Source organism: Staurois parvus, unplaced genomic scaffold, assembly GCF_062004578.1.
Source record: "Staurois parvus isolate SC_StPar_1 unplaced genomic scaffold, SC_StPar_1.0 ptg000118l, whole genome shotgun sequence".
NCBI classification, from domain to species: Eukaryota; Metazoa; Chordata; class Amphibia; order Anura; family Ranidae; genus Staurois; species Staurois parvus.
Genome location: NW_028317914.1, coordinates 3,470,619 through 3,493,499, shown reverse-complemented (window position 1 = coordinate 3,493,499; position 22,881 = coordinate 3,470,619). Strand labels below are relative to the sequence as shown.

The window sequence follows — 22,881 nt, the reverse complement described above, 5'->3', positions numbered from 1 at the left end:
GCCATGATGTGAGAGGTCATTGGGTCCTGGGGCTCGCTCCTAAGACACCGGCCACTGGAGGATACCATCTATGGACCTTTTAGTACATCGACTTCACCTTTTTGCAGTTATGCTAAGGCAGCACATAGCCTGAGTTAGGATTAGGGATGTAGGGACAAGAACTGACTATACTGTTGACTTTGTAGGCTCAGAGTCTTTTCTTAAGTAAAGAGTTGAAACTTTGCCTTCTTCCTGGTCTGAAGTTATTTAAAGGAGTGCAGAGCAAGCAACAGGCATATTTGCACAGCTTGGGTCACTAGCATATTGGGGTATAAAGAGACAGCACTTAAGAGTCATCCTGGTGCAGTACAGCAAATGTTTGCCATGGATAACAGAAGTCTACCGTCAGTTAATGCAGCCTGTCGGTAGCGTATACCTGTTACAGGTGGAATGTCCTCTAGCAGCAAGGGAGATGTTGTTGGCACGCCTTTTGCCAGTGATCTGTCTCCCATAGCAAAGGGAGCAGAGTAGAACTGCAGGGGTCTCCATCCTGTACAGAGGTACAGAAGTCCAAGAGTCAAGTCAAGTGCATATATGGAGCATGTGCCAGGTGCACAGTGGAGCTCTATTCCACTACTGGAAACGATAGTGGAAAATGCTGGTCAGGTGAATGTGGACAAGGCTCAGAGTGTCCCTCCTAATTGCAAGTCTACAGGGAGAGTGTACATTGCCATGGGGACCTAAGGGTTATCTGGTGAACAGTTATGGTGCAAGTGTACACAATGTATGTTCATCTCTAAGAGTAGAGGCCCAGCCTAAGGTGACACTACAGCTTTGTTTTTTTTTTAATAACAAACATGTCTATACTTACCTGCTCTGTACAGTGCTTTTGCACAGAGCAGTCCTGATCCTCTTCTTTTTGGTCCCAGCCGGCGCTCTTGGTTCCTCTCCCTCGAGTATTGCCCCCAGAGAAAGCCGTTCACTCTGGAGCAGGGGCTGACTGACAACTCATGGGGCCCCCGGGCAATAGGGGATCATGGGGCCCCTGTGTCCTAGCCCAAACTCAAAAAAGCCTATGAAAAAGGTACCAGGGGCATCTCATGGGGCCCCCTACTGACCTTGGGCCCTCGGGCGGTGCCCGAGTTTCCGAATGGTCAGTCCTCCCCTGCTCTGGAGACACCGCTGTGTACTCGTCCCTGAGCCACTGCTCTATGTTTCCATTAGACACATAGAGCCGAGGCTTGGCCCCAGCCTCATTGTCTCCTCATTGGCTGACTGGCTGTGATTGACAATGAGGAGAAAGAGTCCCCAGACAGCAGAGTCTGTCATGAACGTTGCTGGATTGGAGGGAGCTCAGGTAAGAATTGGGGGGGGGGGGGGGTGGCTGGGGGGAAGGTCACTGCTCACAGAAGGTTTCTTACCTTCATGCATAGAATACATGAAGGTAAAAAAACATGAACCTTTAGGAACCTTTAAGGTGGAGTATTCCCCCACAGTGGCCTCAGCCTTGTCCCAGGAAAAATGGCACAGAGCAAAGGTACCCTATATGTACTCCATATGTGAAGTGGAGATCCTGTTGCAGGTGCCTAGTGTAGCAAAACAACCCACCCTGGGGTAGGCCTCACCTAGTCTTACATGTATCATATTAACCTACCCTTACAGTTGGTTTTCAAAATAATAGCAGTGTGTTGAAAAAAGTGAATAAAGCTCAAAATCCTTCTAATAGCTTTTATTTCCATACACACATATGCATTGGGAACACTACACATTCTATTCCAAATCAGAACATGAAGAAAAATATATCAAATTTGTGTTGTTCCTCTAAATAAATTGAAGAAAAGTGAATATTAGACATTTCAATAAAATAGCAGTGTTTGTATTCTTCTTTACAAACTCAAACATTCACTATATAAACTGAAAAATGTTTGAAGATTTTGCTTTCCTTTGAATCACTTAATTAATATTTAGTTGTATAAGCACTGTTTCTGAGAACTGCTGTACATCTGTGTTGCATGGAGTCACCCAACTTCTGGCACCTGTGAACAGGTATTCCAGCCCAGGATGATTGGACTACATTCCACAGTTCCACAGCAGCCTATCATTTGTTTTCCCCTCTCCAATCAACTTTTTAATCAAGGTACGCTGTTCTTCTGAACAATGTCTGGAACGACCCATTTTCCTCAGAATTTCAGAGAGAAATGCACTGTAACCAGCATTGACAACATTTGCTGCCTTCCTTCCTTAAATAAGGGCAATAATTGCCACATATTTTTCAAAGAATGATTGACCTCACTAATAGAACTCCACACTGCTATTATTTTGAACATGCCCCTTTCAATTAGTGATTCAATTACACAGAATCAGCAGCATGCATGTCATGACTGTTGGGTCTGCTGGATTTCTATTACTCTACTACACCTGCTAGTAAATTATTTGCCATGTAGAAATATAATTTCTTCCAAAAACAGTGATTGATCAGGTTAGTGATGTCTGACTGCTATTATTTTGAACACAACTGTACATGTATCTTATTAACATGTAACACATGGCGTGACAGGTTTTGTGTGTTGGATTTCAAATGGCCTTCACGAAGTCCAGATCTTACCCCTACTGAACACTGTTGAGATGAATTTGACATCAATGCAAGCCATGTCTTATTGTCCAGCATTCATACCTGACCTCACAAACATACTCCTGTAAAAAAGCCTTTCTAGAAGAGTGGAGGCGGATACGGACACAATGGGGGCAGCTCCATTTTTTATTGTTTGTGGTTTTGGAATGGGATAGCTATCATAGGTATAGGTGTGTTGGTCAGGGATCTAAAATATTTTTGGCCATATAGTTTATTTGTAGAGTGTACAATGTCTTGATACTATATCTGTTCTGTGTTTGTTTATGAAATAGCATTTCATAACATTCCACAGTATAATAATTAGATGTTAACTGTACAGAGTAAACCAATACGGTATTATACAGAAGTTTTAAAGAATATTTTTAGGGTTGACACAAGTGGGAATAGTCATCTTCAACATCCCTGTTTGATTTTTTGGCTGAACAACAAAGCATATATAAATATTTTTTTGCATTGGTGTCACAGTGAGAGAGCATATTAAGTTTGGTATTGTCTCTCTTACCGTATATAGCGCCATCAATTTATGCGGTGCTAAACATAAATACTGTTTTTTCACATCAGGCCCTGCCCTTAAGGCGCTTACCATCTAAGGTCCCTAACTCACATACACATACTAGGGCAAATTTAGACAGCATGTCTTTGGAGTGTTGGAGGAAACTGGAGTACCCGGAGGAAACCCATGCAGACCCAGGGAGAACATGCAAATTCCGTACAGCTAGTGCCATGGTTGGTATTTGAACTGACAACCCTACTGCTGCTATGCGGAAGAGCTAAGCACTTAGCCACTGTGCTGAAGAAATTTTTCAAATCTCAAATCCAGGCAGATATAAATAACACAAACTAATAGAGCTCTATTTGCATTAAAATATCCTTCAATTTTTTATTTAATTCAAGCAGGATAAATTTGATGTAGTGTCAGCCCTTTGCAGTCTTTGTAGAGCAAAGCTCAGACTGGGGAGGGAGAAGCAACAGAAGTAGCCAATAAGTTGTGCTGCAGTGTAAGGAGCATGCTGATAAAAGAGAGCAGAGTGACTGAGATATGAGCTTATCAGTCAGCTGATTCTACTTTCATGGTCCAGTCATATGGTGGGGGGTGGGAGAGAAGACCTGAATTGCAGCACAAAAAAAAAATCAAGTCCACTCTTCCCTGGCAGACAGGGCTGTGTTGTATGGCAGAGCTGTGTGAATCTCAGGACTGGATAGGCAGAAACAGAAATACTCTGGCAAGTAAAACTGACCCAATGCATATATATATATATATATATATATATATATATATATATACACACAGTCAAATATATTGGCACCCCTGCATTTCTGTCAGATAATGCACTACATTTGTAGTTGCACAAAATTGTTGCAATTCCAAATGTTTAGGCACTCTCATGTTTATTTTTTTTGTTTGTATTGGTATGAAACAAAGTGGAGAACAAAAAGCCAAATCTTACACATTCCACGCAAAACCCCCAAAATGGACAGGACAAAATTATTGGCACCCTCAATTTAATATTTGGTAGCACAACCCTTGGAAAAAATAACTGAAATCAATCGCTTCCTTTAACCATCAATGAGTTTCCTACACCTATATTTTCTGGAGTTCAGTCTTAACAGGACTATAGCTGTTTAACAGCATAATATATCTTTATTTTTGTTTTTGCAGATTAGAAACAATGTCCGACACCATTTTCTACGGTCTCCTGAACTCAAGTTTGTATATGATGTCATGACGTGGATGGCAACACAAGTGGCAATCAGCTATACTGTGGCACCATTTGTGCTCTTATCAGTAAAACCTTCTCTACAGTTTTACAGGTAAGTGAGACAATCAACTGCCTATTAGTGCTCCATCATGTTAGTTGAGACAACTCAGTGTTTCTCAAAGTGTACATATTTCACTGATGGGATATTGGCTCACATGAAGATACTTAGTGTTTTAAGATCTAGAATGGAGCAAATGCTCTCTTTGGACTTGGGAACAGTGAACAGGTTAGTGTAAAACCCCTGGAACCAGGGCACTGCTTTATTAAAGACTTGATAATTTTTTGTTAGCACCTTTTTATAGTCTTTGATTTTTTTTTTCTTCAATCAAGATTCTTCTCTGGACAGCTGGCGGACTTTTGCATGATGTTTGCAGCACTGCATTCAGACCCCAGTGGACTGGATATTGTGGGGATAATATGGAAATAGCCTTCCAGCACTGGCATCCTCGGGGGTAATTTTCCAAACTCCATTCTGGTAAAAGTTAGCTGCAGAGTGCTTTCCAGGTCAAAAGCTCAAAAGCTACTGGCATTGACTCAGAACTTGCCCTGTTTCTAAAGACTCGGTGAGTAGGATGTGGAGCCAAGCATCGGGAGCTAATTAATTTGCTTAGGCCATTGAGCACTATTAACCACCATTCCTGTTGCGTTTGCCGCGGAAGGGGTTAATGCTGACAGCATTCACTGGGTGGAATATTCTACGCACATCACCATGTATTTCCTACCACACAGTATCAAGGAAACATTTATCTGCTGCTGCTCCTGCTTGCAAAAACTCACATGGCAGTTTTATCTTCAATGTGTTCTTGGTCACCTCCTTGGTCACCTCCTTGATCGCCTCCAGCAACCTGACCATCACCTGCTACCAGCTGTCCAGGTTACATGGGCTCCTGAGGCCCTGGCTGTTACCGTGAGCCTCAATATTGCCTTATTGCCATGCAGTTGCAACATGTTTAATTCTAGACATGGGGAGGGCAGTCCTGCTGTACAGTGCACCTCCAGCTTATATTCCTCTAATGGTCCTGAAGCTGCTTGCAGTGCACCTCCTGACAGCCAACCTCTGCAGCTTGGAATCATGTTATCCTCTGCTCTTAGAATTGCTTCCATTCTTGGAGTCCTCTTTGGTTCTGTTGGGTGTGGTTGGACTCCCTGTCCTTTCTGCTGAGGTTTTACCATGGTCACGCAAGACTTTATGACCCAAATAAATCAGTTTTTTGCTGGCTCTGTTCACAGCGGCCACAAACATACTACTGCACCCTCCCCTGTAGATTCTGTATCTGAATTGCCTGTGACCTTAGCAGCTTCAACTATACAGACTCTGATTCTGAGACGCTCTAGTCTTTCACTGATGAGCTTACGCCTGAGGAGCCACTGTCTTCTGATATTACTCCTAATTTAAAAAAGACCATTTCAGCTCTTATTGTTGAAACTAGAGGATGACCTTGTTGCCTCCACTAATGAGGCTTCAGTCTTGGGTTGTTTAGAATTCCTATGGCCATAACGACTTGTTCCACCTGTCTCACAAGGTCTTACTATTTCTGCAAAGGGTACACCAAACTTTAAGGACCCTATCGATAAGCATTTGAAAACTCTTTCTGTTCTTGCAGGGAGGTAATGCCATTCATCTGATTCTGGCTGTGACAATACTTTTTCAAACTATGTTTCGCAATTAAAATCCCTGAAAAGAGATCTAACTGCTATTGCAGTTAATTTCTCACTTTCATCTGTGATGGTGTTCTGGAAGTCTCCCATCTCATTCCTTGCATGTGTCTCATATCAGTGCATATGTTTAGGGTACTTTAGCTAAAGTGCTGGACTGGAGAACCCTTATATGAGAAGAAGGTGATCCACATCACCTTCAAGGGGCAGTGTCTCTTCAGACCAGCTCTTTACATCATCAAAGATACTATTGATGGCAAGAGCACCCAATCTTTCTCAGCAGAAGAAATCCAAGGAACAGACTTCACAGATTAGCAGATCTCTATTGAGACTCCAAAAGACCATTCCCTGTGGCAAAATGGATCCAAGGGTTTTACTTACTAAGCCCAAGTCCAAAGCCCCATACTGGATCACAAAGTTCTAAATGTTATCAATTGAGTCCAAAGTTCCGTAAATCTAATCTTCTTCTCTACCTTCCTTCACGAAGGAGACTTTCTGGCTTCTGTAAGCATTAATGATGCTTAACTACATGAAATTATCAATAAATTCTGAAAACTACAGAAATTGTGACTAAACCCAAGTGATTATTTGGAGAATCTGGTTCCAGTCCTGCACACACCTCAAACCAGAGTCCTCTTTCCACTGGAGAAACTTCAGATACTCCAACCCATGATTCAGACTCTCCAGTCCAGGAGCTGTCTAACTCTACATTTCTGCATGAGAGCCCCAGGTCTGTTGGTTGTCTATTTGAAAACAGTCTCATTTGCCAAGTTTTACTCCAGATCTCTGCAACATAACATTTTGTCAATCCAGTCCCTGGACAGACCAGTTCACCTATCAGCAAGTAGTAGGTTGTACCTGGCCTGGTGGCTTTAGAGTCAGCAAGGTTTCTTCTTCCTGTTTTTTCAAGAATCCTCACAACAGATGCCAAGTGCAGGGAACTTTGGCGTTGGAGGAGTCTTGTCTCCTGATCAACATTGCAGAACTTTGCTTGATTGAATTGGATCAGATCCTGTCCTGGGCAGAACTTCATGGTTCTTTCACTTACAACGTGGTGTGAGTTTACTAATCATGAGTTCAGTGTCTGAGCTGGCGAGCTTATACTGCAAAGAATGCATTCTGTTTTCTTATTCGCAGATGACTTTCACTGCACTTCATAAACCACCCTATGAACCTGTTGGAGACATTCCTTTCTCTTCTTTCACCTGCAAGGTTGTGCTACTTTACCAATCATGAGTTCAGTGTCTGAACTGACAGGCTTATCCTGCAAGAAACCCTTTCTGTTTTCCTCATTGGAGCAAGGTGGTTTTAAGGCCCAGGACTTCCTTCTAGCCAAACGTAGCTTCTGCCTCACCCTAACTGGGACATTGTTCTTCTATCAACTTGTCAGGCTTCAGTTAACTGAAGAGAAATTCCCTCCATTGTCTGGACATGGTTCAGGCTGTAAAAATATCTGAGCCACTGCTTCTTTCAGGAAGAATGATTCTATTATTGTATTCCATGATAGACCCAGTAAGCATGCACAGGCTTCTCATTCCACCATCTCTGGGTAGCTCATATAGATCCCTATCATGCCACTTGATCTTCTGTTCACACATTCCTTTTGTTCTCCCAGGTGGCAGTTTTGGTCTCCTCAGATACCAGCTTTGAGCATACAGTCCTTCAGAGAGCTCTTTGGGTGGCAGGCAATCTCTAGTTTAGATTAAGGGCTTCCTGTGTCCCTCAATGAACGAGAAAGAAAATAGGATTTTTATACTTTTGTAGAACCATTTTCTTGGAGTCCATTGAAGGCCACAGGTCCCACTCCTCTGTGTTTATGATAATGTTTTCTTTGCTAGAATACTGGGGCATGCTGATAGTAGAAGGGGTTATCTCAGGCTGGCCTACAGGTTTTTTTTTGTTTGCCAGTGTCCAATGCTCCTGTAGGTGGATGAATAACCTGAAGAATGAAGACTTCCTATGTTCCTCAATGGACTCAAGAAAACTATTTTATCTCAGCATCTCTCTCAACATTCTAAAGTACCAAACTAACAGTGGTCACACTTTCTGATTGTACAGTGTAGCATAAGGGCTTTTATGAACCTCCGTTCATTTTATATCCTATCTGGATGTCCCCCACATCTCAAACTGTAGTTTTTCTGTAATCGTACATTCAGATTTAGCTTGAGTGGGCAGGTTAAATCAAAACTTTGTCTTGGAAGCCACTCTGCATTTAGGATCTACCCACCTCTGGAGGAGGAAGAGAGAAATAAGACCTGTGATGTCATTAGACAACACCTGGAAAAGGTATGTATAGGGATTTTTTTCAAAAATGGGGGGTGCTCCAAGGGGAACCTGACACTGGAGTTAGACCTTAAGGTCCCAGACCTCACACTGATCAAATCAACCACATCTAGAGATGTGTAAATCCATGTTTATTGTACTTGAGCTCTCCTTTTTTGGGACTGTCAAAAAGCATATGTAAGCAATGCATTTGCTTCTTAGTAAAATAGACTTTGCTCCTTTTGGTAGAAGATATATTAGTTTTACATACAGAAAGATATGTTGATTTATGATTCACTTCAATACATGTAATTTACTTTTTTTTAAGCTCCTGGTACTACTGCCTCCATTTTGTGTGCATATTGGTGCTGCTGACTATGCCAGCTCGTGCCCGGAAAAAAAGAAGCACAGAAAAGGAATCCATTGCTCCCCTTCTAGAAAAAACAAACAGTGAAGAACCTATTTCTGAACAGAACAGCCATGCTACGACAAACAACAACAGCAGTCAGCGAGAAGAGACAGCCTGGAGACGCCCCAGTGCCCCCCAATGACTGCCACATGACTTTTTGTATGTTTTTAAAACTCCAATTTTAGAACCTCCAACTGGTTTGTGAATTGTGCACAGGAGAAGACGGTATTACAAAACATTCTGTGAGGATAACACTGCAAGGGAATCTCAATAACCCCACGATGCCATGCCATGTGGGCCTAGCCTTACAATATTTCCATTATTTTATAATGGGCACTCAGGACTTGTAACATACGCTCTTAGGACCATGTTACGTGGGTATTCCTTTAATGAACGTATGACGTCTCCAGGCATTGCAGGGGTTACACAATTTGGGCACAAAACATAAAGATCCAGAAAAATCTTTCAGAACCCTTTTGCCTTAATCCCTCTCTATACTGAATGAAATCACTGACTTGTTGTAAGCATAAGTAATCTTTCTACTAATGGTGCTGCCAAGAAGGGTAGTATATCCAATGAGGAAGCAGTATTTTTAATAGTTCTATAGAATAGTGGATAGAGCTCATTTAAACAAGATGATTAACGAGACTGACCATCCTGTGTTCATTCAACCAGATGACATGAACCTGTGTTTATAGCAATCATGTCAAATGACTGTTGTACTTTAAAGGCTATACGCTTTCTCTGAGGAGCTGGGAGGTGAAGGGGAGAATGAAATGTGTCATGTAGATGCAGACATTCCATTTTGGAAATTGTATGTCTAACAGCTAGTTAGATGCACTCTGTATTAGAGTGTATTAAAGTTCTTTTTATCACAAAAATCTTGGTTTGTGACCAGCTTCTGTCTTTCTCTGTCAGACAGTGGATTGAACTAGGTACTGCAGGGACCTGTAATCTGGCTGCTTGGCATCACTGGCAGGTTTTGTGGTATAGGCTGGGAATGGACAGTTCTCATGTCTGTTTCACAGGCATGGTTCACTCAGCAGCAATACGAAGCCAAAGCCAGTATTACGCTTCTCATGCACTGGCAGTATCTAAGTGGCAACATACAGAGGACATGGGTCTCTACCCGTGTCTAAACACATGGCAGAGTGCAGGCGTATGGGATGTAAAAGCCGCTCAGGCTACGACTTCACAAAGGGAAATCACAGATCATACCCCTTTTACTTTTTTCTAATGATCCCAGTTTCCAGGAGGTATGTGCAATCCCCCCTCCTCCTTAACCTTCCCCATGTATCCCTACACTTCCCCAATAAAAAGGCCAAGAAGTGGATTTATCCTTTTAATCGGTAGGCATTTTGCAACAGACTGAGGAAAGATGTCTTGGGTTTTTTTTTTGTGTTATTGGACTAACGTGTTCTCTTTAAAAGGTAGAACAACTCAGCAGGTGTATCATCCTATGTCACTATATGTTAAGACATTTCATTATCCTTCTACTTAATGATGTGGGCAGGCACTATGTGAAAGGGCAGAAAGGTTTTATATGTTTCCTTTTATCTGGTCACAAGGATGTAGGAAGACTTGTTTTACCACCTTTCATGTTTTTTGAAATATATATTATGTGATTCATGTTTACTAATGCATAGAAGTCCTAGTTTTTAGAACTATGAATCTTTTGTGGCAAAATTGACAGCAAACACAATAATTGGTTTGGTCTAGCTTTAGATAAAACTAGAATTTTATATATAAGAAGAGTTCTTGGCAGATAAAGAAGGATTCCACTCAAAATCCAAATTTGCATTTTCCATGGTGGTCCACTCTAATAAGGCAAAATACAAATCTTACCTTTGTGTCCCTGCACCAGTGATAAACCAGTGTAAAGGTTCCATATCCGGCACTTCTGCCTGTATATTTCCCATTGTCCGCTCTGGGTTTCCAATATAGTAAAATATGATTGCACTTCTTGGTGGAGAAACTGTACTTTTCTAGGACTTTGCATGGTGTACTCACAAAAAAAGGGGCACTGCACCCCATACACCCCTCACTACACAGTAAGTCTTTGAGCCAGGAAAAGTATGTTCACAAGTTTGTTCTGGATCAGTGACTGATCAAGTAGTGAAGGAAGAATAAAGGTGACACCCTCAGAACATGCACCTTCAAAAACAAGTCAGCACTGGCAGTTCCACATTTTTCAAACGTGAGAGGTTTCTAAGTACAATTGTGCAGTAATCAAGAGGTGCCTGCATGGACAACCAGACATCTTGATGTGCTCCCCCAAAGGCCTGAATCCTTAGGTTCTCAGTTATGCAAATGTCTAACTTAGCTCAGCAAATTAAGGTATGAAAACCCTATCAATGAACCTCTCTTATTTGTTCCCATTTGGTCTGTGAAATATGCCAGAAATTGTTTGTTATATAAGTTCAAAGATTTACCTGTTGAGTATTCCAGAAATGTCATGAACCGATAATTTCCTGTGCCTGTGCTGACTGTTGTCAATTACATTGTTCCAGAACCATGCCCTTCTATGTTATGGAAGATAGGAGAGAGTATGGTTCTGTAGTACATTCTTGTTTCTGTTGTCCTGATACAGAAGGGTGAATGAGTGTTGCCATCTTAGTACTGGAAGTTTGTTACTGGCAGAATCACAGGGTGAAAAAAAGAAAGAGAAGCTTGAAAAAGAAAACAAATACAGCCACCACATCTAAGGAATGATAAGCTGCAATACATTATTTTTTGGGTTTAGATGCACTTTAAACTCTGGCACACCCTCTTGCCTAGTAAATATTGGTCAGTAGGGCTGCCCATTGTTCCCGATGACTAATAATGAGGTGTGGGAGGAGGCATGATAGAGCTTAAAGCTGGCCGTGCACCGATCGAAATTCAGCCGATTCAACAGGGAGCAGCCAATTTTAATTAGTGTGTGGCCATCCCTGCTCAACAGAAGTTGATCGTTTGATCAACTTCTGTTGGAGGGACATGTTGGAATTTTTTTTCTTGGTAAGAAGCAGTTGCAGCTGTCAGAATGCAATGCCCCAGTGAGGTGGATTCCTCCATCCACCTTATTTGTGGTCCCAAAAATACATTCTGGGACCCTATCTAGGACCCTCACCTCTGCAGACAACTGAACTATACCACTTTCTTACCATCACTAGCTATTGCACTTTGGTTATCTATGTCATGTACTTATGCCTCCAGTACAATAACTCCTTATTAAGGATCCTCTTAGTTCTGCTTCATTCTCAACATTGTCTGATATTTTCTGAATAAAGGCAATTTGCTATTGATTAGCACTGCTGAGTCCCTTAAGCTTGACAGATAGAAGAGAACAACTTGACTTTAGCCTGTCCTAACAACCAAATGGATTCTAATTTTCTAGTGGAAGTTCAAAGACTTAAAAGTAACACATAATTGTTTAATAGGGGCCATATATCTTTAATGTTGTTGCTCAAAAACTTACAGTTCAGCCTAAAAAGTGTGATTTGTATTAGAACTTTTTTTCCTTATGGTTACACCTGACCATCGAACCATCTTTTACAGGCTTTTAGGGCAGCCATTGTAGGGTATGTTCACAATAAGGCAGGCTTTGGATTCATTGGATGACACTGTTCTTTAGTGGTTATGCTAATGATCATTTAAGATACTGTCCAGGTTCCTCTGGTATCATGCTGTACCCACCACAATATCCTCTACTCTTTATTGCAGGTGAAGTTTAGTGGCCTTCTAAGGCCATCTTCAGTATATGAGCCCTATATTTTTGTGTATTACATTTTTAGGTTTTAATTAGTGTATACCTGGAGAAACGGCAGCAAATCTGGGCCTTACAAAGATCCATGCTAAGCCATGTATTGTTCATATAGTGAGGTACATATTGGTTGTTTTGAAACTGGTAAGCCCATTACTAAGTGGTCTAAAAGGTAAATTTACTAAAACTGGAATAGACATGATTTGGAGCAGCTGTGCATAGTAACCAATCAGTTTCTAGCCTTAGCTTGTTCAGATAAGCTTTAAAAATGAAAGCTTGAAGCTGATTGGTTGCCATGCACATCTGCTCCAGATTCTGTTCGTTGCAGTCTTAGTAATTGTCCTGTAAGCGAATCTATGTCCTAGAACCAAATTGTAATGAGGGACAGTGGTTTGCCTTCAAAATCATGGAATAAAGCTCTTTGCTGCAGTAAGAAGAAATGGAGTTAGGCTTCACACACACTGGCGTGTTGCTTCTACAGGAGGTTTGTGTTTTGCCTGTAGAAGCAGCTCAGTGTTATCCTATGTGTCTATGTACATTAGGACAATTAGAGGCATATTTTAGGTTCAACATTTAGAGGCAGAAAAAAACCCCTTCTGGTTTGTGTTTTTGATTGGAGCTTTCTGGCAGAAAAAAACTCTAAACTTTCCTAAACCCGTCTAAACTGTGTATAAAAATGCTCTATATCAGCGCTTTTTTCTGCCAAGGGAACTGGCATTTTTTTTTAATCCCAGTATGCTTGAAGCCTAATATATTGAATCAACTTGCTCATTGTCTTGAACAGCGCAATAAGCAGATTGCTTGTGATACTGATCTGCTTTCTTGCAACAGTCCAAGATCATTGAATAGGACCACTATAAGGGAGCAAAAGGTGCTCGTATCTTCACAGCCCTTCCATCAAAGAAGCTATGCATGAGGTCATATAGCATATATTTGGAGTGGAGATAACTTCACTTTTGTCTTTGAAAAACAACCCCTTCTAGATCGATTGTAAAGCTTGAACATTTTCAAGATTTTTTTGAAGGTCAAAGTTCATTGCAACTTCATGATCTTACCAGTTTCTGTTCTGTAGATACAGAAACAGACTATTGCAGTAACCCTCAAATTGAGGGCCGAGTAGGGGATATGTCTGCTATAATTATGATCAATGAGAGAAATATTGTATCCCTAGCACCCTTGTAGACATATTCCCAGTATATCACCAAAGATGAAAGTCTCACTGCACCCACCTAATTTAAATGCTTGGAAAACCAGAAATCATATCTCAAAGATTTTGTGGAAAAGAAGTAAAGCAGTCAAATAAGCAGGAAATAAAATTTTGGGGGGTTTAGTACATACCCTATTGCTGCCATGGTGGTGAGGAAGCAAATTTGGAAATATTTGTCAGTTTTAGAAAATGAAAATTAGTTGCAAATTCCAATGAAATGGTATTTTTTTTGTTAAATTAAAAATATATCTTGTGGAAATTATATATATTCTATGAAGTTGTACAGTGGAGTTTTCTTTTAAAGGAGATCTCCAGGTATCTGAAGAAAAGAACAGCAGGGCACCTGACCATCACACCTACTATATGGCCAAAAGTATAATGAACTACTTTAAAATGTTAGAGTTCAGGTGTTTCCATTAACCACTTGCCCTCCTGAGGTTTTACCCCCTTCCTGACCAGGCCATTTTTTGCGTTACGGGACTGCGTTATTTTAACTGACAATTGCGCGGTCATGCAGTGCTGCACCCAATGAAATGTATGTCCTTTTTTTCCCACAAATTGAGCTTTCGGTGGTATTTGATCACCTGTGCATTTTTTTTGTGCTATAAAAAAAAGACCGACAATTTTGAGAAAAAAACAATATTTTTGAATTTTTTCTATTAAACATGTCCAGTAAAAGTGTAAAAAATCTAATTTAGGCCAAAACGTATTCTGCTACGTGTCTTTGCTAAAAAAAAAAAAAAATCCCAATATGTGTAAATGAATTGGTTTACTTGAAAGTTATAACGTTTACAAATGACGGTATATATACTGGAATTTTTTTTTTTTTTACTAGTAATGGTGGCAATCAGCAACTTATAGTGGGACTGCGGCAGACATTCTGACACTGGGGAGAATTGACTTGGTGTCATTGACATCCCCAGTGACACCAATACAGTGATCAGTGCTAAGAAAAAGCACTGACACTATACTAATGGCACTGGGCAGGAAGGGGTTAAAATGAGAGGCGGTCAAAGGGTTAACTGTATGTTGGGAGTGTTTTACTAGGGGCTTGTGTCCGTGTGCTTCACTGTAAGCACACTGCTTTGGATGGCTGTGCTGTGCACAGCCATCCAAAGCAGTGTGCCCAAGCTGACGGTAAACAAAACAGTTCTCCTCCCAGTCGGAGATCATCGGAAATCACCGAGTGGCAGCGAGTAATCACCGGCTGGGACCCGGTGATTGACAGCCGCGACTGAGAATGGTGGCGCACGGCTCACATGTGCTCCCTACATTGGAATGCAAAATTATGCATATATATGTGATTTTGGGCACCTGTGCCACCCTGTAGCAGTATTTCCGCTATAGGGCAGTTGAAAAGTGGTTAAAGAGTCCTGTTAATTCTACAACATACAAAACCATCATAAGCAATTATACCAATTGCTACAAAAGTTTGATGAAGGCCTTTTTCTACTTTAGCATGACTGTACCCCTGTGCACAAAGCCATCACCATAAAGACATGGATTGATGATTTTGTGTGAAGGTCTACATGCTGACCTCAATATCTCTGAACACTTTTGGGATGATTTAAAAGGTTGGTTGGGGAGCAAAGTCTTCTTGTCCAACACCAGTACCTATCTTAACAAACGCTTTTTTGGCTGAACGGACACGCTCTGAAAACACTGTTTAATGCCTTCACAGAAGAGTGACGGTTGTTATAGCCACAACGGGGTAGAGGCTCCAGTCTAATGCCCATGGTTGTGGATCAGGATGTTCACCAAGCTCATAGAAGGAGTAAGGGTCAGGTGTCCACTAATCTTTCGCAATATTGTGTAAGTGTAAAGTGTTAAAGGACTAACCCTGTGTGTCTCTTTTAAGGTGACCTAATTAAACCAAGCCTCCCTTTCCCCTGCAGAATGCATACTTACCTCATTCTTATGGGTGCAGCCTCCTGGGATTCTTTATATTCCATGCCACAAGTCCTCTGTGTTCTGGCCATCCCTGCATCTCCTGGCTGAAGATGGAGGTGGACAGGCCCCACAGAATTATATGGGGCTCTACTGCACAGGACTCAGTTAACATGCAGCATGGAAATGTAAGCAATCCCCGGAAGCCACGGCCATCAAATCAAGGTAATGCATCTCTGTAGATGTGGTGGTATTAAGTCACCTTAAAGGTGCAAACAGGATAAGTGCACCTTCTCTGAAAGTGCACCTTTTATTACGCTTAAAGTGGAACTAAACCCTCCAATCCTTTACAGCCAAGAAAGCTGCAATCTTAGCCTCTGTTTGATCTGCAGTTGCCATGGTGCTGGACATGTGATCAATTATAACACCAGCCATTTGATGTCTTGACAGTTTGATTGAGAGCACAAGTAACTGTGACAATTATCATTCATTGCATGCCTTGAATATAACTGTTTTGGGAAACTGTTAAATCGATGGATTTAGTTTTTCTTCAAAGCGGAACTAAACCCACTGATTCAGCTGTTTACCAAAACAATTACATTCAAGGCATGTCATGAATGATAACTGTCACAGTTACTAGTGTGCTAAAGGATAAGAGGATTTAGTTCTGCTTTAACTCTGCACAGTCCTTTCTCGGATATAGCTCACTGAACTGCGTGTTAGGAATGCAGTGGTACCATTAGTTCAATGCTTCCAGTCCATGTGCTTTGTACTTTTAGTCCCTGTTATTTTTTAATGCAGTTGGTCACTGTAAATGGCCCAAAGAAATCCACTCCAATGAATAATTCCATTCATAAAATAGCAGGGCCATGGAGCTAATGGTATCTCTGCACTCCTCCCGGCACAGCCTATTCAGAGCTGTATCTGGGAGAGGATAGCATGGAGGGCAGTATTATGAACAATTTACACTTACCCCCAGCTGTCCTTTCTAGTTATAGTCCCTGGAGCTCTCCTTTGACATGATGGTAGTCTGCATTCATGTAAGTACTGACAGAGTCCACAGAATAACTGCCCTAAACTGTATATAAACCCAAGCACTAAAATTTTGAATAACCATTGAAGTGGTTCTAAAGGCAGAAGGTTTTTTTTTTATCTTAATGCATTCTCTGCATTAATGGAAAAAAAAACCTACTGCATACAACTCCCCTCTCCAGCCTCCCCTTATATTTACCTGAGCATGATCCAGCGATGTGCACAAGAGCAGCGTCTCTCTCCTTCCTCATTGGCTCAGAGCTGACAATGGGAGCCATTGGCTCCTGCTGCTGTCAATCACAGCCAGTAAGGAGGGAGGGGGCGGGGCCAAACCAAACTCTTTATGTGAATAGACACACAGAGCAGGGCTCAGGAACAAGCATGCTTGAGTTCCCCATAGCAAGCTGATATGGGGCACTTGGCAGAGAAAAAGAGCCAGGAGTAGTAGAATGGGACCCCAGAAGAGGAGGAAGGGGCTGCTCTGTGACAAACCATTGGCATTCAGAAACCTGGGGAAATGTCCACCAGTATTATTGCATATATAAATGTCAACTGTGCAACCCGGGATGGGGGGACAAGGAAGGTGGTTGCAGCTCTCTTCAGATCTGGGAATCCATTACTGTATAAAGACAAAACACACCAACAGAAGGCACAAACTCCTAGTGCATTACCCTTGACACTCTTATCAAGGGTGATGTACTAGGAGTTTTCGCCCTATCTTTGTGTGTTTTGTCTTTATAAAGTATCACAGAAAAAGTATGACTTTTTTTTTTTATTAAAAAAGCCACATTCACAATTACTCTAACATGTTCATGTATTTAAAATCTGAAGTTTTCCTTAATATAATCTGTTAAACCTGACATGAAGGTCTTTGTATGAACATTTTCTCTTTTAGGGTGACAACATTCTGTCCCTGTTTCCAAATTGTCTTGCTGTGTTGTCACCCTGTCACCAAGGAGTCTGAAGGATTACTGCCATTTAGTTAGGTGTACATGTAAACCTTTTCATAGAGTGATATGGGAAATTTCCAAACAAGTATAAAAATTCAGCAATTAATAAAGCTATTCCCCTTATTTTATTTTTTGCCTTTTTTTGTTTCTTTGGACACAATAGGGATTATTTACTGAAACTGGAGCACACAGAATCTGGTGCAGATGTGCATAGAAACCAATCAACTTCTAACTTCAGCTTGTTCAATGAAACTTTGGCAGTAAGGGCTATTTCACACATGGTGTGGTGACACGCGTTTTACTGCATTGTAAAATTCCTGTCACCGCAAGGACACACAGAAAACAATTGTTTCTTTTGTGTCCCATTCATACGGCAATGCAGCCTCGGGATTTGCTGCAGCATGTTTTGCTAAAATGCAGACATGCTGCATTGTATTGCAGCCCGTTATACAGAATCACAATCCAATAAATTTTCTTTGAATACAAAAAAAAAAAAACACACTGGCAGCTGTCTGTTCCTATTTGAACCAGCCCTAAAACCTAGAAGTTATTATGCACAGCTGCACTGATTCTGTGTGCTCCAGTTTTAGTAAATCCCCCCTATATGTTCATACACACTGGTCATTTAGCCCCAATGTATGATGCTAAATGCTTGTGTTGCAGGCATTTGTGACTGGTTGCATACTGCACTAAATATACGTACTGCTCGGTGTATCGTCCAGCTGTCAGCCTTTTATAGAGTTTTTACAGGCTGCCGCCAGCAGGCTGGGTAGTACACCTGTAACTTCCAACATCGAAATACATATGGGGCCTATTTGGGAAAAAAAATTGCCATGAAAGTTAGGTCCTATAGCTAGAAATGAAGCCTGCCTCTGACAACCCAGTACTTCGGGGTTCCAGACAATGTAGCAACCATGACACACAATGCAATTTGATGCAACACTTAATCCTCACCGTTTGACCTCCTTTAATTAAAGGAATCTGGCTCTTTGTTTTTATGAAGGGATATACATTTATTGCAGGTTCTGCCGCTACTCACAGTAATAAAGAAAAAGATGAAGTCAGGTAGTGTGATCTTACAGAAGTTAACTGGTGAATCACATCTTCACTAAAGTTCTTTTAAAGGAACTGTCATACCTCAGCCATACTGAATGTTGTGATCCAACAATCCAACTGTCAAAAGATCTTTTGTTCCCTCTTGCGGTGGAAGTATGTCTATTTTGTTGTCACGTATAGGCTGTGAGTAGCACCATTGGCACAGAAAAATGAGGCTATGTGGAGAAAAAGTTCAACTTGGCCATTTCTTCTGACAGCGGTACCTTCAGGTTATCTGCCGAAGTTGATCTTATCTCACAGGCAACCTGAACGTGACCAAAGCGATGGAGGTACCTCAAAGTGGGTTTCCAGTGACACTGTAAATAACCTGTTTGCTTGTGACAATCTTATACAATGACACAGATGTGTCTCTTGCAGCTCAATTTAATTTGCAGCACCATCTTCAGGTGAAATCTAGCAGTGCAGTGAGACCATCGTATCTTCCCAGTCAGACTTCAGTTTGTTAAGCACCATAGTTTACTTTGCACTACACCAACATGAACATGGAACGGGGAATACTGACTCCATCATTCAGTTAAATGTCACACCTGGCCATCCTCATCCAGGAAACCTTCAAAGGTAGAGGAAAGAGTTTGTGTATTAGACACTGCATGTACACAGCCTAAAATGGGGATCAGACAAATTCACTTTAAAAGAAACCTGGTTTGAGAGAAGCATTGAGGTTTCTGTTGCTGAGCTAACCCTCTGAAAATGCTAATAACCTGGCTGTCTTTTCTTACTTGCTTTAATTTTCTAAGTCAGGGATGTCCAACTCGGCCCACGGGCCGCATGTGGCCCAAGATGGCTATGAATGTGGCCCAACACAAAATTGTAAACTTACTTAAAACGTGGATTTTTTGGTGGATTTTTTTTAAATGCGTTTACACTTAGTGAATACATGTGGCCAAAGAAAAATTTGACAGTGTGTCGTTACTGGACTTTTATAAGTTTTATCTTTCTAAAGGAAAATCTCCCACTCTTCACAATAACGCCTTATCCATGACCTCAGTTTTCAGACAACTCCTCTTCTTTCAATGTGGCCCAGAAAAGTCAAAAGGTTGGACACCCCTGGTCTAAGTGAACATCCTAGAACAAGTATTCAGATAAAAAAAATTCATATTTTTCTAAATTTTCTGATCTGTATATGTAGGTAGTGTGTAAGAAGTTGAATTCTATATAGTATCAGCCTCTTGTAATCCCATGTACAGAAGAGCTTACACTAGGGAAGGGAGAAGCAGCATGAGAAGCCAAATCATTGGGCTGCAGTGCTCAGGTGCGAACAATGAACATGCTGATAGAAAGCAGGGGGTGGAGCTCATCTGTGTGCTCCTTTACTGAACACCTATTAGGCTGGGGACATGAACAAGACCTGTGTTACTTAAAGCTGAACTCCGGGCAGATATAAAGGACCCAAATTAATGCACCTCTACAATCATTTATACATCATTAAATGCAAGCAGCTTAAGTGCCTGAAAATGACTTTGTCTCAGTCTTCTGCAAACTACTGTATAGTCTCTACAGCATAGCTTGAGGGAAGGGGGGCAGCACAAGAAGCTGTAATGCAAGGGCAATCTTGTTAGGAGGAAAGGAAAAACTATCAACTAATTGAGCTAACCAATGTGCTGCTTCCCCTTTTACTCTTTTCTAACAGGATGGAGCTGGGGAGAGTACTTGTAAGTGAAAGTGAAACTGCAGCAGAGAAGTATCAGGTCCCCTCCACGTGGGGCAGATCTTTGTATATCTCAGGCAGAAAAAAGAGCACCTGCAATCACATTTACTCTATGTATTTAACTGTTTTCTTAGCGTTCATCTTTAACTTCAGCAGAGAAAGTTCAGGTCCCCTCTTTTACCAGACAGGGCTGTGCTGCCTGAGAGGGCTGTTTAAGTCGCACAACTGGATGGACAGAAATACAAATCCTTTGGGAAGTAAAACCGCTCCCTTGTATGTATTTCATCTGTGTATTTGATGGTTTGCCTGGCTTTAAAGGTAGTGGATCCACATAACAGCCAGGCAACTAGCATTTTCAGAAGAAGCACAGCAGCAACAACAACAACTTCTGTTTCACTAAAAAGACGTTTGCTTTTTCTAAGCAATACTGTTAGGTGATGCATGTGACAGTTGAGAGCAAAATGAAGAACATTACATTCCAGTATATAAAGGTATCTGCTGATAATGCTTCACAAGCATTTGCTATGTTTTGGTCAGGGACTACTGAATTACTGCACCTGCTTTATCGTCAATGGAGGAAGAAAAGTGCCTGTGCTGTCCATACCAATAAAATCAGATTCATCTCTGCTTTCTGAGCAGATTGGGACATAAAACCCATAGGCCTCATGTGCACGGACTCTTAGGCTACATTCACCCAGGTAGCCATGGCCATATAGTTCAAGGGCAGCTAAATGCCACTTCTGGATGCAGTTATGGGTGCACAGAACCTGGCCGATTAGCTTCAGCCAGTTTTTCTGGGGCCAGAACTCTGCAGAATCCCCAACTCTGGATGTACTCTGTCTGTCGCTCAGATGAGCAGTTATATTCAAACAATGGTGGCATTAGTCATTGATTTGCAGAGTACCAACCTGTTGCTGCTATTCACACACAGTGTATGCAGACAGCAATTAGAACCACCAGCAAGAATCCAGTGATTGTTATTGATGGCCATCCCTGTATGCCCATGTGAATGTTTCCTAAGCAGCTCCTGTGTGCCGAGGCTTTCTGATGCCCATGGTGCTGTACATACCATGTACAGCTGTCAATACAAGTGAATGGCTGTACACGGCAGTGCTGGGGTAAATGCTGATGACTTCTGCATTGGTGTATTCCCATGCATGCGCACACGATGCTCCTGAATATGTCACTTTCCCATTCACTTGTGTTGGTGGCTGTATGTGGTACATGTGGCTTCCCAGGCACCATGTGCATGAGACTTTAGTGTGATCGGCTAAGGCCACGACCAACACTTATTTTTCTTCCAGTTACCATGCGTCATTTCCATCATTATCATTCCATCTGGACTTTTTACATGCAGTCACCTGGGTGTGTGCCTCAATGGCATAAAATCAGTGTTTCAGGATATTACCAGCAATCTTCTACAACCTGTAATCTTGTAATAAACATGTCTATACTATATTCTTATTTTACAAGAAAACAAATCATTTTAATATTTTCTTGTATCCATTAGATCACTGAAAATGCCCGGAATCAAAATCAGCATTACGATCTTATGTTCTGTGTTATAATATACTGTCCCTTCTTTTGGCCTATTGTAATGATAATTTTATAATCCTCATTGTAAATATATGTTGAATAAAGTTTTATCTACTGTCTTGTCGCAATGTCTGAATTATGTATATTGCCTCACAAGGTGAGCCTGCAGATAGTTACATAGTTAGGCTGGCTGAAAAAAGACAAAAGTCCATCCAATTCAACCAAAAAAAAAGTTATAATCCTACACCCACAGTTGATCCAGAGGAAAGCAAGAAACCCAGCAAAGCATGATGCAATTTGCTCCTGCAGGGGAAAAAAATTCCTTCCTGATCCCCCAAGAGGAAATCGGATATTCCCTGGATCAAATTTACCTAAAAATGTAAACCAGTTATATTCTGTGTATCTAGGAAAGATTCCAGGCCTTTTTTTTTTACAGCAATCCACTGAGCTGGCCAGAACGAACTCTTGAGGGAGTCTATTCCACATTTTCACAGCTCTCACTGTGAAGAAGCCTTTCTGTATTTGGAGATTAAATCTATTTTCCTCCAGACATAAAGAGTGCCCCCTTGTCCTCTGTGATAATCTCAGGGTGAATAACTCTACACCGAGTTCACTATATGAACCACTGATGTATTTATACATGTTGATCATATCCCCCTTAATCTCCTCTTCTCAAGAGATAATAAATTCAGTTCCTCTAATCTTTCCTCATAGCTGATCCCCTCCATGTCTCTTATCAGTTTGGTTGCCCTTCTCTGCACTTTTCCAGTTCCCCAATGTTCTTTTTGTGAATTGGTGCCCAAAACTGAACTGCATATTCCAGATGAGGTCTTTCTAATGATTTGTACCGGGATAATATGATATCTCTCTCTCTGGAGTCTATAACTCTTTTAATACAAGAGAGGATTTTGCTCGCTTTAGAAACCGCAGCTTGGCATTGCATGCCATTATTAAGCTTGTGATCTACCAGAACTCCCAGATCCTTCCCCACCATTGATTCCCCCAGTTGTACCCCCCTAGTATGTATGATGCATGCATATTCTTAGCCCCCAAGTGCATAACATT

General features: G+C 41.3%; 1 protein-coding gene across 2 annotated transcripts in view; it reads left to right on the top strand.

Moving 5' to 3' along the window:
* MBOAT2 (membrane bound glycerophospholipid O-acyltransferase 2) overlaps positions 1-21,933 on the top strand; it is a 358,785-nt gene extending 336,852 nt beyond the window's left edge. Inside the window, exons 12-13 of one of the 2 annotated variants that reach the window (XM_089672019.1) lie at positions 4,272-4,423; positions 8,618-21,933. In XM_089672019.1, the coding sequence (XP_089528145.1) occupies positions 4,272-4,423; positions 8,618-8,840 (375 nt within the window). In that variant the 3' untranslated portion in view covers positions 8,841-21,933. Of the gene's footprint in view, positions 1-4,271; positions 4,424-4,701; positions 5,256-8,617 lie in introns of those variants that run through there. The other variant, XM_089672020.1, reaches the window with a different exon arrangement.
* The last annotated feature ends 948 nt before the right edge of the window (positions 21,934-22,881 follow it).